The sequence below is a fragment of the Kryptolebias marmoratus genome, linkage group LG16 (genome assembly GCF_001649575.2).
Source record: "Kryptolebias marmoratus isolate JLee-2015 linkage group LG16, ASM164957v2, whole genome shotgun sequence".
Lineage (NCBI taxonomy): Eukaryota > Metazoa > Chordata > Actinopteri > Cyprinodontiformes > Rivulidae > Kryptolebias > Kryptolebias marmoratus.
Genome location: NC_051445.1, coordinates 10,155,676 through 10,169,834, shown reverse-complemented (window position 1 = coordinate 10,169,834; position 14,159 = coordinate 10,155,676). Strand labels below are relative to the sequence as shown.

Below are 14,159 nucleotides of genomic sequence, written 5' to 3'. Positions count from 1 at the left end.
TATCGGCAAGTTGTTTCATTCAGATTAAGGTTTTTACGTTAAAACATACTTCTTGTGGTATATTCAAAATAGCAAAAAGAAACACCAGTAAACACTGAATGGATTATTTTAGTTTGTGACTTAAAATATAAAAATATAAAATACTTAAAAATCTATCTGAACATCTAGAGAGTGGGGTATTAGAAGAGCCTGGTTGAGAAATATTGATCTCTAGCAAACATTTCCAGTGGTGTTCATCATTTTCTTTTTTTACCTTTTATATTTCTGCACAAGTAAACCCTAAATACCATCACACATCCTTCAAGTTCTAACAGGTAACGAAAAAGAAACCAAAACACAAACTGCACTAAAAACAAATCAGTGTTTAGAGCTGAAATCATGGGAACGTGAAGAATTTGCAGCTGATCTGAAGGTAAAATTAGAGTTTCAATCAACTGGATGTCAATAATGTTTCATTTAAAGAACAGGATGTGGTACAAAAGTGCAACATGTAAACAAATGAAGTAGTTTTCTGAGTTACCTCAGGAAAAAGAAGTGTTAATCCTCTTTTTAGTTTGGACTGCAACAACCCACGTTCAGACTGATTGTTGATAAATGAAGAGGATTTAAGATCACTGTTATCTTCTCTAATAGCAATCGATAGTCTTCTGAAGAGCAGGCGTGTAAGTAAAAGAAAGAAAACTTCTAAATAACTAAAAGCCTTTTTCGCATTAACTAATATTAATGTTCAGGAGAACCATCAGGAGAACTCTGAACAACAGCAAAAAGTCTGGCTTCGACTGGAGTTTTATCAAGTGTCAGAAGGCTGTTTTCAAATTTAAAGCACATTTAAGAACAATTTAAGGCTTTTGGCTCGAGCAATCAAATTATAAATGATGTGTAAAAATTAATGATCGCTTTGAGTCTTTTGCGCGAAATTGAATTTGAATTGAGCTTTTTGTGCCAGAAGATGACTTTTATAGTAAACTGGCTCTATATAAATAAAACTGAATTAGGCTGGAATTTGTACACAGCATCTGGGCCGGCGCAGCTTGCTTTCATTCATGGAGCGATGAATTCTGAATTACACGACCTGCTTCTAAATTAAAGTGTCAGAACATCTGTTCACGAACTGAATGGCAACATAAAGTGGGTCACGCAGAGAGACAACAGCTTTAAGCTCGCAACATTTTTACCTGAGAACGACTAAAGAAGGATAAGGTCGATGTTCAGACACGGGGAAGTTAAAGTCACGGGTTGAGGATTGAGGTGACCCAACAGGAGACCCAACAGAATCCCAGAGCTGGTGAAGATTTGTACAGAAAAGTTCACTATACTGTAAATCAAATCAACTTTATTTACAGCTTAAAGCAGATTTAGCTGACCAAAGTTCAATAATCCACCAAAACAAAAGCAATAAGAACATTCAAACTAATCATTTAACTGAAAACAGGTACATGTAATCCAGCATTTCACTTCTTTAATACAGTTTAGCATGGATAGAACAGATTTAGATATAATAGATGTGACTTTTACAGATCTGTGTACTGTCAGAATAAGAATGAAAAGAATGTATTTGTAGAAAATATAACCTGAAGGAAGAACATAAAGTGTGAATGAAAATGGCCCCAAGATGGATGTTTGGGGAACTCCATAACTGACGAGAACTAAAGAACAGGGAATATGTCTCAATTTAGTAAACAACTGTCAGATAAACAGGAAGTACAGACAATTAATGTATATATTTTCACTTTTTAGTATCACTAAAATTGTAGAAAGCAAGAAAAAAAGTTTTAAAATGAATTACTGCATCTTACATCCATCACTTTTCTGCAACTGAAGCCTTTTTACGTTGTTAATAGGCACAATAAATTCAAATCTATATATTTTAACTCAGTGATATTTTGAGTCTTTTTTTCTATGATTGAAATTCTCTACATTAAGTTGTAGTTTAATCAAACTTGAATTTAATCATTTTGGGGCCCAGTTTGAAACACAGGCATGGAGCCCTCCACTTCACTACCTTCTTATTATTTTTCAACCCATATTTATCCGGACCTACCTGCAGCTTAAGACTGTTTATTGATACATGCAAGTCTAATGTGCCACGGTATTTACAATTACATTTAACATGCAGGTGAAGGGCGTGGTGATCCCAGCAAGTTCAGCTGTAGGTGACTGGACTTCTTCTTGATTTCTGAAGATCTTTCTCTTCTCATCAGAGGACTTTTCTCAATTTGAACTGAATAAACAGAAGACAAACTACCAGCTGCTGCCACTAATGTGTTAGCATTAGCATGCTAACATGCTAATGTGTTAGCATTAGCATGCTAACATGCTAATGTGTTAGCATTAGCATGCTAACATGCGTGCTCTTGTGAGGATCGAATTGTTGTAGCTACTTATTAGGGATTTGTGTTTTCAGCTGATGTAGGAAACTCTTTAACCTTTTAAAGTTTACCAGTCTTGATGTATAGACTTTCCTCCTCTTCTCTTTTGTGCACCGCTAAGGCAGCTTCTATTTCCTTCCTGCAGCAAGACAACGGAACAGTCCAATGTGCTAATATGGACTATACCTTTTAAAAACCCACATTTAATGAATTTAACTTCATAAATAAAACCCATGCTGTACATTCATTAGCTACTTTAAGAGGCTCCTAGTGCATTGGGGCACAAGCCTATCTTTATCTAATAGTAAGTTCAACCATGAATTTAAATGACGGCACTTCAGTTCATAGATTAAATACTTTTAAAACTTAAAACTCAGGAAAACAATGCATCCTGCACTATTTATTCAAACTACCTTTATGTCTTCATATGTTCTATATTTAATCAAGCATACTCGTGTATGACATTAAATCAGCACAAGAGATGAAATAAACAAGTTAAATAGATAAAACAGCAAACAGAGAACTGAAATTGTGTCTTTTAAATCCAGCCTGCTGAAGGTCTTGTCAGGAATGCAGCAGAAACGGAGCAGGTGCCCGCGAACACTAAACTTGGCAGAGTGTTGACGTTCTCACTTTAAGGTCATCTGGGCCGTCTTTGCCCGCCGCCACTTGTTTCCAGCTTTAACTGGGCATTAATTGGACAGATTACCCCCATCTCTCCCGGGTGTAATAAGCTGTTCTTGAAGGACGTGGTAAATTAGCTAAAGTGCGATAAGAAAACAAACGCCACGCTTGTCACAGTGGGAGAGCAGCGAGACGGACGCCACTAACACCTCTTGAAAAGCTTCCTCCTGCCGTCCCTTCCCTGAGCATGCGTCGCTAACACTACAACACTAATTCGTGACTTATTTTTAGCCCTCGCATGTAATTTTTTAAATGCAACATGATTTTCTGTGGCTGCTGAGAGCACTGTAATGACTTTAGGTCACATTTCCCTCAAATGAATCACACAGCTGCCATTCGCAGTATGAGAGATCGAGGCCTTCGGGCGGCTGCGGGGCGGGACGTCCTGCTTTGAGTCACGGCAGTCGACGTCGCCAATAATACTCCGGTGCAGACAGGCAACGAGCCGGAGCCTAAATGTAACTGAAAGACAAACACTTGGCCTAAATGCCATGAAGCAGGAATGTAGCTTTTTTGAGTTTTGGATTTCACATTAAACGCTGCTGCCTGGCGGTTCGCGTGTTGGCACTGAGCGACCAGACTGAGGGAAAAGCTGGATTGTTGAAAACTTCAGAACTGAGAAATGACTGCGTGAGATTAGAGTAAACTGATCTCCCCTCAGATTTACATTCCTTCATCGTACCGAACGCAGACGGCAGAAATGGTGATGAAAATATGTTTAAAGCAGGTTTGGGTTTTGATGGTAACCCTGTCAGAATCCAGATGGGAATCTCGGTGCCATTTATCGGAAACTATTATTTTTTTTTTCTTTTTTTGTTTGATTTAACAAAACGTTCAACATGTTAACTTTGGACAGAGACAGATGAGCTGTTTTCAATGTTGCTTCATACTTCACATTTACATCACTTAATAATAAACACTCCTCTTTGGAAAACAAAATCCTTTTTAAAGAGCACATTTCCAATGTTTTAGAATGGTTTTATTTTAATGTCCTCTTTTTCCATTGCCCTATAGTCCACTGTAATCGTATCTCTCTTATTGTAATTCAAAGTGAAGCACTTTGTCAGGAAAAGGTGCTGCATAAATATAATTTACATACTCACGTTCACAATTAAGGCTCTTCAGCCAAGCCCTAATTAAAGGATGATGATTTGGCTTCCAGCACCTTTTTAAAGCTCAACAATAACTTCAGCCATCTTGTTCACATATTTAATTGTTCACTCATCTGATCTAAACATCACTGTTCACGGTTTCTCTGCAGCCTTCAAAGAACTGTTGTTTTGGCACTTTAAGCTGGATTTATTTATTTCCAATCCGCTGCTGTTTGAGTTAAATCCAAACTGTTCTCAAACAGAACCAAGTGTGCCAATTCATTGGGTAGTGACGGTGCCCAGTCTCCAACCGACTGAAAAAAAGCAAAAGTAAAAGGATAAAACTTTGTATTTATATTCCATTTCAACCTTCTTATTGGCTCATGTATTCTGAAGATGTTGATCATCGCCATACAAGTTTTATGGGTTTCTCTTTGATTGTTGAATTTATGAATTGTTTACAAAATCTATTTAGTTCTGTTGCTTGTAGTTTGGTTCTGTTTTTGAGCTTATCATCCATTATGAGTTTTGTGGTGAATTTTCTAAAGATTGCTTTAGTTTTGTTTCTTTTTTTTTGTTGTTGTCTGTTTCCTAAACTTTGCTTCAAACTTTTTTCACTCTCCAGTTTTAGTTAAAGCTTCTTTTTTTTCTTCTTCTTTGATACCGTGTTGAAAACAAATTCCCTGCCAGGTAACCCGATCAGTCAGTGAATCTTGCATGAAAGACGCAGTCTGTATTTGTGAAATGTGCTTCTACCCGTGCCTGTTGCTACCTGCTCTGTGTCTCTCTGTCATCTCCCCTGGCTTAAACACTGTTTGTTGCAGCTGCACCTTCATTCAGTCGAGCAGCCACAGAGTTTTTTGAAAACTCCTGCTGACATGTGCATGCTTATTTCTGGAATCATGCTAATCCCCGTTCTTCCTCACTCACCTCCTCCCTTCCTTCCTTTCCGTCTTGGAGTATCACTCACGCTGTGGTTGTTTGTAATGAAGGTTTAGGCCTCGTCCTTCACTCACCGTCTGTGAGTGGGAGCATCTGGAGAGAATAAAGAATGGGTGGATAAGTGGACGGCTCTTCAAAACGCATGCGTTCGCTGTGGGAACATTTTTGTGAAAGTGTGTACATTTATGCGTGTCAGCGGTTAGCCGTGCTCTTTATTTATTTTGGTGTTGAGTCCTAATTTGAACTCACACTCCTTTTGTTTTTGTGAGCGTTAACCATGAAATACCCAGCCGAGGGTTTGGAGGAGCTCTGGGAAGTGTGTAAAGCAGCATACATCTGTTGTCAAGAGGTGTAACATGGGCGACAGGGCTACACTTAGCAGAGAAGAGGGTGTCGGTGCACGCATGGCCACACAGCGAGGGAAAGTGTTGGACATGGACATGAGCGTTGAGAGACGAAAGAGAGGGTCATTCAGCTGAAGTGAGCACTCGAGCTGCAGAGGGGACAGTCATAAAGTGATGCAGGTCACCTCTGCAACAAGAGAAAAGAGCATTTACACCCACAGCATGGACAAAAAGAGACGGGGGGAGGGTGGGGACACATTCATATGCACAAGCACAATCATATCATCGTCTCCTTTCATAACCGCGCTTTTTCTACTCTATTGTGTCCCATTTTTCTTGCCTCAGACGTCGACGTTCTTCCCAAACAAGCAGCAAATCCAGCATCAATAATGGAGCAGATTGTATCTTCTTATACAGGGATGCCATACCCTGACGTCACTTTTTAAATGAATAATACACCGATTTAAAGAGTGTATGGGGGCAGATGAGAGGTGGAAAAGTTAATCGAGCAGAGTGGGGTAGAGCCAGAAGCAGCGAGAGGCCGTCGTGCATTAACTTAGCACTCAGGTTCAGATTGCAGACTCAGCACTTGTTCGAACTCGAAGGGACAAACTTTGAGTGTTTCAGCTCTCAGATGGACCCCAAACAGGGACGCTGTGGTGGGACGAGCCGCTCGGGGAGTTAAATAAAGGAGCTTTTACCGCCATGTGTACCTGCCACTAAATGTCCCTCTCTTTCTGTGCACGATGGTCCCGCAGACACAGGAGGGCTATGATTCCCCGGCTCAAGCTAATCTGTTAAAGGTGTGCAGCACTTAACTTAGCATGTCGGGGTGAATTATTCAGCACGCTTAAGTCACACAATGAGACATGCATGAAGCCCTCTGAGCGCCCCTCCGTGTAATCCTCTCGTACAGGTTCGTACCGAGAAAAAGAGCAGAAGTGACGTAAGGACTTTGGTCCCCTCAAGAAATTAAATGGTAGGGGGGCATAAATATTAATGTCAGAATTGTTTGTTATGTCTTAAATATGCATGGCTGTGCCTGAGGAGGAGGGTTAAAGGAATCTGGAATGACATATTTGAGCTACTAGTGTGTGTGTGTGTTTTAGCTGATGTGAAAAGGATGATACTTAATAAAGTCACAGAACATGATCTGTGAGTGTGTTTGCCTCATGCACAACATATTTATCAGTAATCCTAACTTATTGTATAAACAGATGCTTCGATAATTAAAGGTCTAACATTCTTTGAAGGAGTGCATATCACCCGTAGCTTTCTATGGCAGAGTTTTAACTAAGATCATTTTATGATGGAGTTGTAGCTGTTAACTTATCCAATATCCCGAGATGTCATGCTCAGGGCATGTGTTGGGAATGACTCTCAGCTGCTACCACGCCAAATTTTAGGTCAGTATCTGTAAAAATTGACAGAGTTAGAGCTATGTTTGTAGACGTACATCTTGTGATTACTTTCTGGAAGTTTCATTAAATGTTGTCCGGTGGTTCTTGAGACATTTTGGTAAAAAACATCACACACAGGCAAAAACAGTCAGCCTTTGTCTTTTGGCGGTGGGAGATAAGTACTTATATGTCATCACACATACAGCTTGACTTCTGCCTGTGTCTGCAGCCTCTATTTAAAGCAGTGCTGCTTATAAAATCCTGGTTTAGTGTGTTTAGGCTTCTCAATATAGCTGATTTTATCCTCATTGCTTTTGCAATTCCACACACGGCACACAAACTGAATTGTTCTGATGCCTGTGGCCGCATAAACCTAAGATGTCACAGTCCATTTGTATTCCTGTCCCAATACAATTCCTATCAGCTGAAATCCTGGAGAACATCCACGGAAAATGTGCGACTTTAATGAGATTGACATAAAGAAAAGGCAGTGGGTGAAAACAGACAGACCGACTGGAGGAATGAAGGCTTGGAGGACAGATTTGTGGGTTGTCCATCTGTGAGTATAATCCTGAAAAAAAAAAAAAAAAAAAACTGTTTACAGAACAGCCGGAGAACAGAGAGGTGGAGCCGATTTCATGTCAAAAAGCTACAAAAGATATCATGTTCTTTTTGTTGTTTGATTTCCTAAGACAGGCAGAATTCAGTGCATGTCTAATCCATGTTTCCCTGCAGGTCACTCTTGTTTTTGTGGTTTGTCTTTTCGAATCCCAGTGTGCGTGCTGATCAGGGATAATATTGCTGCCTTTGTCTGGTTGTCAGAACGCAAAGGAAGGCCAGTGAATGACATTAAATGGAAATGAAAGCATAAAAATATCACAACAATGAGAGGAATTATTCATTTATAAAGAGAGAATGATGGTTCCAGCCTCTCACAGTGGCATGTCTGTGCAAATGTGTCTACAGCTCTTTGGGTGATTAGTGCTGTGTGTGTTTTCCCTCCATTAACTCCGTCTGTGCAGGCAGCCAGACCTGAAGTCTGATGTGTTTGCCGTCTTGGAGTGCACGACAAACTTTGGCGCGCATTCAGTCGGTGGTCCTGGCTGTGCCAGACTGAATGAAGAGCAACAACCACAGTTTTGGAATACTAATGGAAAATTCAAGGGCCTTCAGCTCTGTGTGGGAAGCTGCCATGTGTCAGCATGCAGCACTTAACATAAAGTCACTTTCTCTGTGTGTGTGCTTCTTTGCCAGTGTGCTTTTTAAAGCACTTAAAACCCAAAAGCAAATGAAGGGAAAAACACACTTGAGCATAAAAAGTGTTTGGCTTTTTTTTTTTTTTTTTTTATTCTCACTTCAGTTCAGAGGAATCAAGCCAATATAGTTAGAAACCTGCAGCGAAAACTGGAACACTGCATATTGATCAAACAAAATAAGGATTTCTACAAATCTATAAGTTTCTACAGTTTCTACAACCTCAATTCTGAAAAAGTTGGAATGTTGTGTAAAATGTGGTAAACAAAAACAGATTCCAATGATATGCAAATCTCATAAACCTATACTTTAGTCACAAAGGAACATAGCAAACATATCAAATGTTTAAAATAGGGAATTGTGTTGTTAATTTGTAAGGTAATTTTGACTTATATGGTAGCAACATCTCAAAAAAGACAAGACAGGCAAGAAAAGTAAGTTGTTTTAAGTAAGAAACAGCTGGAGGAGGATTTTGCAACAAATTAGGTTAACTGGCAACATCTCAGTAAGAGGACTTGATATAAAAATATCATTTAGAGTGGCTGAATCTCTCAGAAGTATGGGCAGAAATCTCTGAGCTCAAAGTCAATATTGGACGCCTGTCATCTTCAGGCCCTCAGGCAGCTCTGCTTTAAAAACAGGTCTGATTCTGTGCAGGACATCACTGCATGACCTCAGCAAGAAGTCCACAGATCATTGTCCGTAAACACAGTTCAGCGTGCCATCCACAAATACAGGTTAAAGCTCTATCATGTAAAGAAGCAAGATGTGAACACCATTCAGAGCCAAAAGTCGTTTAAAATGGACTGAAGGCAAAGAGGAGATCTGTTCTGTAGTCAGACTATTTAAAATTTGAAATTATTTTTGTAAACCATGGACGCCACATCCTCCATACTAAAGAGGAGAGGGACCATCCAGCCTGTTATCAGCACTCAGTTCAAAAGCCTGCCTCTCCGATGGTATGGGGGTGCATTAGTGCCTCCTGTGTGGGCAGCTCACACATCTGGAAAGATGTAGTCAATGCAGATCACCATATACAGGTTCTAGAACAACTTGTTTCCATCCAGACAATGCCTTTTTCAGGGAAGGCATTTTTGCATATTTCAGCAACACAAAACTAAACCACAGACTGCAGCTATTACAACAACATGGCTTCAATGTAGGAGAGTCCAGGTGCTGATCTGACCTGCCTGCAGTCCAGACCTCTCACCCTCTGAATATATTTGATGCATCACGAAAGAAAAAAATCCTTTAAAGAAGACCCAGGACTGATGAGGAGCTAAAATACCAGAATAAGACAACATCCTCCTCCAAAACCTCAGCTGCTCTCCTCAGTTCCTAGATGTTTACAGACTGATGTTAAAATAAGAGGAGATGCTTCACAGAGGGAAACATGGCACTGTTTCAGTTTTCAGCCTGATTGTTTCCTTAAAATAGTGCAATTTGTGAATTTAATTACTTGATATGTTTACTATGTTCCGTTATGAATGAAATATGGGTTTATAGGATTTGTTAATCATTGCATTCTGTTTGCATTTCCATTTTACACAACATCCCAACTATTTGGGAAATTAAGTTTGAGCTGCCACGGCCTTCCTAAGCTCAGAAATTTGACCTTTAATCACGCTGCCCCATCAGGTCAATCAGTTTAATTCTCCAAAGCCCAGAACACTGTGGATAAACGCATCATCACTCAGAATCAGATATCAGGTTTGGCAGATGCACACAGCTGGAGCCGGGCCTGATTTTAATGCCAGGAGGGGGGAGAAAAAAATCAAAAAGAATTTTGCACAAAGTCTGCCCCTTTTTCCACAGATACCTTCCAACTTTTTAACAAAATAAAAGTCGGTGAAATTGTAAAATCTCCCTCAAAAAGAATACTTAACATCTCAGCTTCAGATCTTCCTGCGATCACAGTTCTCAATCCTTTTGAAAATATCTTCTGATTCCAGATTCTGTTTCACAGTTTCCTTGCCGTTTTCAGCTCTCGCACTGTTTTTCAGCGAAAATGTGGAGCATCAAACTGAAAACTGCACATCTCGTTACTGTTTTTTTTTGTTTTGTTTTGTTTCTCATCCCTTGTCTCTGTTTCTTTGCTTCCTCACCTCGCAGTGATGCTGCTGGACACAACAGAGACTACCTCAGAGCTGGGCTGGACCACCTACCCAGACACCGGGGTAAGCCGGGACTTGATTTCTCAACGTGCTCGCCATCTGTCCGTGTTAGAAGTCGAGTTAAATGTGTTGCCCACATGTAACACATGGTTGTGATTAAATGTAGTTATAATCACTTTGTTCAATGAGCTCCGTGGTGTGAAGGCTTTAAACATGATGGTGTCAAATATATCACACAGTTCTTTTTTTATATGCAGAAATGATCCTGTGAGGTTGCTTTAGGCTTAGAAACAGTCATTTACTTCATGATGCTTTTAATTTTACTAAAAGTAAAAAAATATATTAATAATTTTACCAGCTGTAAGTAAAAATATGTTAAAGAGATAGTGTTTAGATCATTTGAAGTGAGATTCTGTAGAACGATTTTGAATAACTATTATCTTACCTGTTGTAGACAGCTCTTTGAATGACCTCAGTTTAAAAGGTTAAGTCTGACCCGTTTGATGAGCTAACGGCTAGTCTGAGAGGTACCAAGTCCAGAGTGGATAAGGGCGGTCTTAAAACAGATTTTAAAGCAGTTTATGTTGATGCTGTTTTACAAACCTTTACATGGTGTGGCACCCGATTGTATCACTGGACAGCTTGACTTTTAAAAACCCCAAAGAGCCGTGAGATCATCCAGCCAGCTGAGGGCTTTTGTTGTGGCAGCTCCTGAACACTGGCTTTAATTCGAGTTGAGCCGACGTCCCATCAGGTCTTTTATGTTGTGGTGTTTTCTTGTTTTGGTCAAGTTTATAAAATAGTTTTCAAATGAAACACTGTAAAGTTTTTCAGACTCCTGTTGTTTTAGGACGGCTGTAATCCACTCAGACTAACCGTTAGTTTGTCAATTAAACTATTTTCCCACAGTGAGGTCATTCAAAGAGCTGTATGCAACAGGTAAGATATTAATTGTTCGTATCCTTTCCACAGAGTCTCATCTTAGAGGATCTAAACTCTAACACACGTTGCTGTCTGGGCTTTAAAAACCTACAAAAAAACAACTCTAACACTCATTTAAGCGTATTGATGTTATATGGTTACTCAAATAATTCAGCTTTTTTTCCATTCAAGCAGCAGATTGCATGAATGTCTGGCAGACACACATGTTGTGTTTCCTGCAGAATCAGGGAAAGAAAGAGTTGAGTTTACAGAGCTGACCACTGCTGGCTTCGGTTGTGTAATTGCAGCTGTAAGAGGCTTCTTTTTATTTATTTATTAAACAAGCAATAATGAGAAAGAGACTCATCTGTTGCTGCTGCAGCAACAGATGAGAAATGAAAAACATTAATTTCCGTGCTTAACGGCCAATCCTATATCCTATACCTTACCATAAACATTAAGTGGATTGTTTCAGGTAATCTGCCCTTTGATATTTTATTGTCTGGGATTAGATATAAAACACACAAACCCACGTACAGGTAAAGGCCTCGTGTTTATGATGGTCGTTTTGCAGACATCCAGGCCGTTGGAGTCTATTTAAAACAGGCACGCTTAAAGTAATGAGTTTCACACGTGGCTAAAAAACAAAACGTTCATCATAATAACTTTGTCTGCTGGTCCATTTCTTACGGTTACCATGATTACAATAATTGAAATGTGCTGCGGGCTTTCTGCTGCATTCTTGCCTGAGCTGCAGTGGGTGGCAGCGCACAGCGGGGCCTGTCAGACAGGGCAGCGCGTGCTCCCACCACATTACTGTGTTGCAAAACAGTTGCTCGATACCAAACGATTTTGTGCAGTTGCCACTGTTTTACGTGACACTGCATTTATTAGGGCACTGCAGAGGAGTCTCACGATGATGCTCAAGCGTTTTAAAGCTAGTTTCCACACAACTATTAGTGTTTATTTTTTAAAATCTTGAAACATGGAATATTGAACTTACAGGTGCAATGAAGGGGTTAATAAAAAATACCTATAAGTCCTTTATGGTTTAAAGTCTGTGACTGACTTTATGAGCAAGAAACATCCTTAAAATGAGCAAAGGGTTCAATTTTAAGATAATCATGAGCGCTGAAACCCCTCTGAGGGATTTTTATTATTTCCCATCTCTGAATCTCAGCTTGAATTATTCAGATTAAACCTTGAATCTAAGTTTTAATTTAAAGCTGCTCTTTGTTAAGCTTTACCTTGAATATGTGTGTGTGCGTGTGTGTGGCTCTGGATGGTGTGGTTACTGCGTGCTTTGTGTGCACTTGCGTGACTGTGCAAGGGTCAACTCTTAGGTCAGTTAGATTCATTCATCTGTGAGTGATTATGGCTCACTTCTAATATGGCTCACAATTACACACACATATACATCACAGTCCAACGGTCCTTATTGTTGAGAAAATGACTCATCTGCAAAACAGACTTTCAGTGCAGAACTTTAAACTGTGTGACATGTTCAAACACAGAAATGAATAAAACTAGCATCCCTTGAAGGAATACATGTCACCCACCACATTGCACGCCAATGTTTCAACAAAGATCTCACACAGAAGTATGTTTTGGGGAGAATTCTCAGCTACTACTGTGCCAAATTCTAGTTCAATATTTGCAAAAATGTCTGAGATACGGCAATTTATGTATTTGCTAAGAATGATTAGCTGTGGTGGCCATCTTGAATTAAGTTGACATTAAACGTTAACCAGCTGTAGATGTGTATCCAGAGATCACTTTCTGAGAGTTTCGTTAAAATATGTCGAGTGGTTCATGGAGATATTTTGCTAACAGACAGACAAAAGAATTACACACAAGCACAAGTTACAATATCGTGCGCCTTCCACAGCGACGAGCAATAAAAAAAATCAAATTGCACAAATAAATCCTAACAAACTGACATATTTGTTAGTAGATGTTACTTTTGATAGAGGCACACTCAGTCCCAGCAGCCTGCACCACTCCTCACCTTCCTCCTTCATCATCGTCAGTCTGTCCTCCAGCGTTGGGGATTAATTGAACACCATGTTTGATTAAACAGGGCTTCGTTTGTGTGAGAAACTTGTGAACCATGATGGCAGCTGCTAATAGGAGGCCATCCATTTGTGTGTGTGTGTGTGTGTGTGTGCATGAGCAAGCATTTGCATGAGTCCCCCCCCCCTCCTTCCAACCCCTCCTCCTCCTTTTATGGTCCTTGGATGACAAGTGCTTCTGAGATGGAGATATGGTTATTTGACCTGAGGGCATGAAGCTGAGAGAAGGACAGACTATGAGACGGGGAGATGGAGGGATGTTGTGTCAGTTCTCTCTTTTTTTTTAACCCTTTCGTTCCTTCTCCTCTGTCTTTTGATTTAGTGTCTGCGGACATCCTTCGCTGCGCTCTTTCCTGCTGCTTCTTCTTGCTCTCGATGGTTTTCTAATCTTTTTATGTACATCTAAGACTCAGCTTGTACCTCTGCTTTTCTACAACACCTGATATACGCAGTCTAACCGTCACAAACTCACTGGTTTCTGCTCCCTGCATCCTTAAACTCCTCCTGATAGGTATGTTTAATTTCAAGCTTTGCAATAAGTGCCTTTATTTTCGGAGGGGCTGCAGCAGCTCGCGGGTCAGTGCTGTGGTCTTGTAATTCTCAGGCTGCAGGTTTGAGCCCAAGAAGGGCATCTGGTGTAAAACAATCATCAAATCTTTTGTGCTTGTTTGCTCACTGTGACGGCCCCTGAAGAAGAAAGCAGCTGAAAGAAGAGCTCAAACAATCTTTATTTCTTATTTCTTTAACCAGCAGAAGCTCCTCGTTTCCTGCTTTACTTTGTTTGCTTTGTGCAAGTGGGTCTTTAGGTAAATATATATTTATGGCTTGATTTGCTTCTATAATACATGTTTGTGCTCTGTCGAAGGCCCTGCCCTCCCCCCCGCCCCCCACCGTCCTCTGTCACTGCTGAGCTTGCGTGGCTCTCCGGCATTTCGGTTCAAATTAAATCACAAAGATAAGATGAGTGT

The 14,159-nt window shown here is 40.1% G+C and overlaps 1 protein-coding gene across 1 annotated transcript in view; it reads left to right on the top strand.

The window, feature by feature from the left end:
- The window catches only part of ephb6 (eph receptor B6), a 49,905-nt gene that overhangs the window by 2,212 nt on the left and 33,534 nt on the right, over positions 1-14,159 (top strand). Inside the window, exon 2 of the mRNA XM_017415355.3 lies at positions 10,197-10,261. Within this exon, the coding sequence (XP_017270844.1) occupies positions 10,197-10,261 (65 nt within the window). The remainder of the gene's footprint in view (positions 1-10,196; positions 10,262-14,159) is intronic.